This window comes from Atta colombica, unplaced genomic scaffold (genome assembly GCF_001594045.1).
Source record: "Atta colombica isolate Treedump-2 unplaced genomic scaffold, Acol1.0 scaffold100, whole genome shotgun sequence".
NCBI classification, from domain to species: domain Eukaryota; kingdom Metazoa; phylum Arthropoda; class Insecta; order Hymenoptera; family Formicidae; genus Atta; species Atta colombica.
Genome location: NW_017259185.1, coordinates 360892 through 364706, shown reverse-complemented (window position 1 = coordinate 364706; position 3815 = coordinate 360892). Strand labels below are relative to the sequence as shown.

The window sequence follows — 3815 nt, the reverse complement described above, 5'->3', positions numbered from 1 at the left end:
TATATATATATTGATGTTATACAAAAACAATTGATTAATGGAATTATTCAATTACCATTAATTTCATTACGAAATTAATTGATGTAAATTCTTATTAAGTATATATATATATAGATAGATGTTAAGTCTGACAATACAAAATAAATTTTTGGGCGAGTGTGACTTGTATACCGATTCGCGGTTACTGCCCTTAATTAGATTTTTTTTTTATTAGAAACGATATACGTCGTGTGCGGTAAATTCTTCTAAGAAGAATTCAGAAGAATTTCTTGTTGGCTTTCAGTAAGTTATAGCTCGTCTTTATCATCTAGATTAACATCGCTGAGATCAATCTCTTCTTCCTGTGGAGGTTCAGCATCCTTACCATCCCAAGGCGTTGTTTCAATAATGACAGGCAATTGAGCACCTTTCAAGGGCGCAGTGCCACCTCTGCCGTAACTTAGATCTCTTAGGAACTCGTTTATTCCATCGTATGAGAAACTACCTTTTAACAAGGAATATTTCATTTTCTTGATGTTAACGGCTGCTAATGCGGGGTAGCCGAAACCTCCAATCTCTAATGCATCCTCGATGTGTGGTTGAGCACCAGCTTCAGCCCAGACCCATCTGTACAAGAAGCAAAATAATTAAAATAAATTAAATTATTAGTATTTGTGACTCTAAGAATAAATCCAGTATAAGTAAAATGTGAGCTTCCGTGGTTATTAGTACGAAAATTGTATAATTGTGTAATTGTAAGGCAATAAAATATAATTCACAGACCAGTTGTACTTCACCAATTACAGAATTTTGAAGGACTCAAATCCAGAGTAGAAATATAATTATTTGATAATTGTTTGCGAATTATATCTTATCGCTTTATGAATATATAACTTACAAACTAATAAGTGGAGACTAACATAGACACTTGTGCTAAAAGTAGAACATTCCGTGAAAATAGTTAACATATTGGATGAATTCATACGAAAAAAACTTGATTATTACTTCTTAGAAAAATTAAATTATAAAAGATCTTTTTATCAATATCCTATTGTTTGACTGACGTGCTTTCTTCTCTAGTTAATTTAAAATAAATTTTGCAATAAAAATCGAAAAATAAAAAAACACCGATTGGTTTCAGAATCATGTCCGAAGCATGAAAAAAAGGAACAGTTATGAATCATTTTAAAAGTAACATATACGCAAATTTAATGCGTACCCCCACATCTTCTTTTTGTATTTTTCACCGAGAGTACTTAGAGTTTTCAAGTATCCATTTCTACAATCGGACTGACAGTCCAGAATGTGTGGCAGAACGGAAACCACACAGATCGGCTTGTCTTCGCATGCTGCTCTCAGCTTCTTCTCGGAAGTGATTTGCACCACTTCCGGCGCCGGGATATTCTCGGCTAATTTCTCGAGTGCCCAGTTAACAATATCACCGCTTGTGCGACCACCGTCATAATCTTGCATCGAGTCAGCATCCTTCTTGCCCGGTGCGAAGAATTTAATGGTGGGATAACCTTTAATCTCGTATTTACTTGCCTGCAATATTATATGCGTTAGGCCAAATATATCACATCAATCGCATTACAAAATATTTAAGACATGTATCTCACTTTCAACGTGTTTACAGTGGCATCCAGAGCTCCCAGTTTGATTTTGCCTTTTAGCTCGGTAGCTGCTGTCGCCCATTCGGGTGCTAGATTCTTGCAATGGCCGCACCAAGGAGCGTAGAATTCGACTAGCCACATATCTTCAGAATTTAAAACAGTTTTATCGAAGTTCTCGTCTGTCAATTCTATCACATCCTTGGAATCTTTGCTCTGCAAATAAATATTTAGTAATTTGCATGCCAGGAAATTATCTTTTTTATTTATATATAAAATCATATATTCTATTTCAATACTCTTCATAAAAAATCTAGAGCTAGTCATATTCGAATTGTAGTTTACCTTGGATTCACCTCCCGAAGTTTTACCACCTAACACTTTTCGAACTTTTTGATTGGCAGCATTTAACGCAGCATCGACAATGCCAGCTGCACTTCTCGGACCATTGTAGTCTTCCGGCTTTTTGTCAAGTCCGAATATCTTGATTGTTGGGAAACCACGAACACCATATTTGCTTCCCAGAGATTTGTGTTCGTCAGCATTTACCGCGCCAACTTTTACAACACCCTGTTAGGATAAATTAAAGGTATATGTAATAAATGAACAAAAAAAAGTCATATCAGTCAAAGAAAAATTTTGGTGCTTATTATTTTGTATTAATTTTATTAGTTTTAGCTCAAATAACTGTAAAATTCATACAAAATATTATTTGGCACCAAGATCTGCTTTGATTGGATATCACCTTCTTTGCTCATTTGTGTTGAACATTTCCTGATTGATTTACTTAATATTATTTAATATTATTTAAAGATACATGTATATATGTTCACATGTATGCTTTGTGTATATATTTATATAGAAAAATTAAATATGAGCCATATAAATAGGAGTCACCTTTAATGCAGTAGCTGCTTTGTCATACTCTGGCGTCAACTGTTGACAGTGTCCACACCATGGCGCATAGAATTCAACCACCCAGATGTGATCACTATTTAACACTAAATTATCAAAATTATTTGGCCTAAGATCAACGACGGCTGAATTGGACGCGTACATGCAGTTCGCTCCAGCGACTAGCAGAAGGATACCTGCAAGGAGAAAAGTATGCAAACAAGATGTATGGTCCAGAGGAGGACCTATGTCTAAATTTACTTATTTAAACACTATTTAAGCTACGCGGATAGGTTGCGTGGGAGCATAGGAGAATGGTGACGTTTCTCTTACGGAATGGATCTCGAGGAGACACTTGTTGCGATGCCGTTCACACAGAACGATATCACCGGAATTCGTAGCAACGTTAAGAGCCACCAACGTCGCCGATAACCGGCATCCTGCGCTGATAATTCGGTGAAACGTACGCATGTGACTTACCTAAAAGCCTCGACATTATTTCGTGGATTGTACAAGCGACTCGAGACATTGCACCAGAAGTCATTCACATCCGCCGAAAGTTACAGCGAAGTGAACGAGCGCGCTACTCCACCTCCGCACAATGCTCCGACCGCTCTGACGTTCACCCAGATGCACTGGTGGCATCTCGGTCGCTGACAAGCGACTTTTCGTGGACTATTCCGATTGGCTCGCCGTACTCATGAGTCTTCGATGTATCGCGATGTATCGCAAATCGCGAACAAGACGCGCGCGTGCAAATTTGAATTGTTCGTCGCATTTTCCTTACTATTTTCGATATTCGATTTTCTTCGTGAAACTCTGCGAAAAAACCTGAGAAATTCTTTAAAAAGTTATAAAATTATTTAAAAGTTCTAAAAAATTCTAAAATTTACATAAAAATTCTGAGAAAAATTTTTATCAGAGAATATAGGTTATAATCTAGTACATAAAAAATATCATCATATTTTATGAATGTATTGTATTTTTGTAATATTTTAATAATGAAAAGAGATAAAGAGATTATTCAAATTATTCATTTGTCCAAGAGATTTGATAATTATAGTATGCAAAATTAAAAGATTGTCAAATTTTGAAAATTAAAGACTTTATCACGAAATTTGAAAAATTATATTAGAGAATGTAGTATATTTAAATTTTTACTATCTAAGAAAATAGATAGAAATACAATTTAAGAAAAGTTGAGTGTTACAAGTGAAGTGTTACAAGTGAGTGTTGAAAGTTATATTAAAAAATGTAATACATTCACAGACTTTACTATAAATTTCATAATAAATAAAAGAAAATATTTAATTTTAATTTAATTTAAAAAAG

The 3815-nt window shown here is 34.7% G+C and overlaps 1 protein-coding gene across 1 annotated transcript; it reads right to left on the bottom strand.

Moving 5' to 3' along the window:
- Positions 1-131: 131 nt before the first annotated feature.
- On the bottom strand, positions 132-3315 carry LOC108686861 (protein disulfide-isomerase A6). Its single transcript, XM_018192359.1, has 6 exons — positions 2964-3315; positions 2487-2680; positions 1935-2159; positions 1599-1805; positions 1199-1524; positions 132-606 (listed from the first exon to the last, which is right to left on the bottom strand). The coding sequence occupies exons 1-6, from the start codon at positions 3025-3027 to the stop codon at positions 288-290; spliced, it is 1335 nt and encodes a 444-aa protein (XP_018047848.1). The 5' UTR covers positions 3028-3315; the 3' UTR covers positions 132-287.
- Between the last annotated feature and the right edge of the window lie 500 nt (positions 3316-3815).

Excerpts from the sequence above, each read along its gene's own strand:
- LOC108686861 (XM_018192359.1), bottom strand. The coding sequence starts at position 3,027 with ATGACTTCTGGTGCAATGTCTCGAGTCGCTTGTACAATCCACGAAATA. Across the intron at positions 1,525-1,598 it reads CCACTGTAAACACGTTGAAA|GCAAGTAAATACGAGATTAA; the intron begins GTGAGATACATG and ends ATAATATTGCAG. Across the intron at positions 607-1,198 it reads TACAAAAAGAAGATGTGGGG|ATGGGTCTGGGCTGAAGCTG; the intron begins GTACGCATTAAA and ends CTTCTTGTACAG.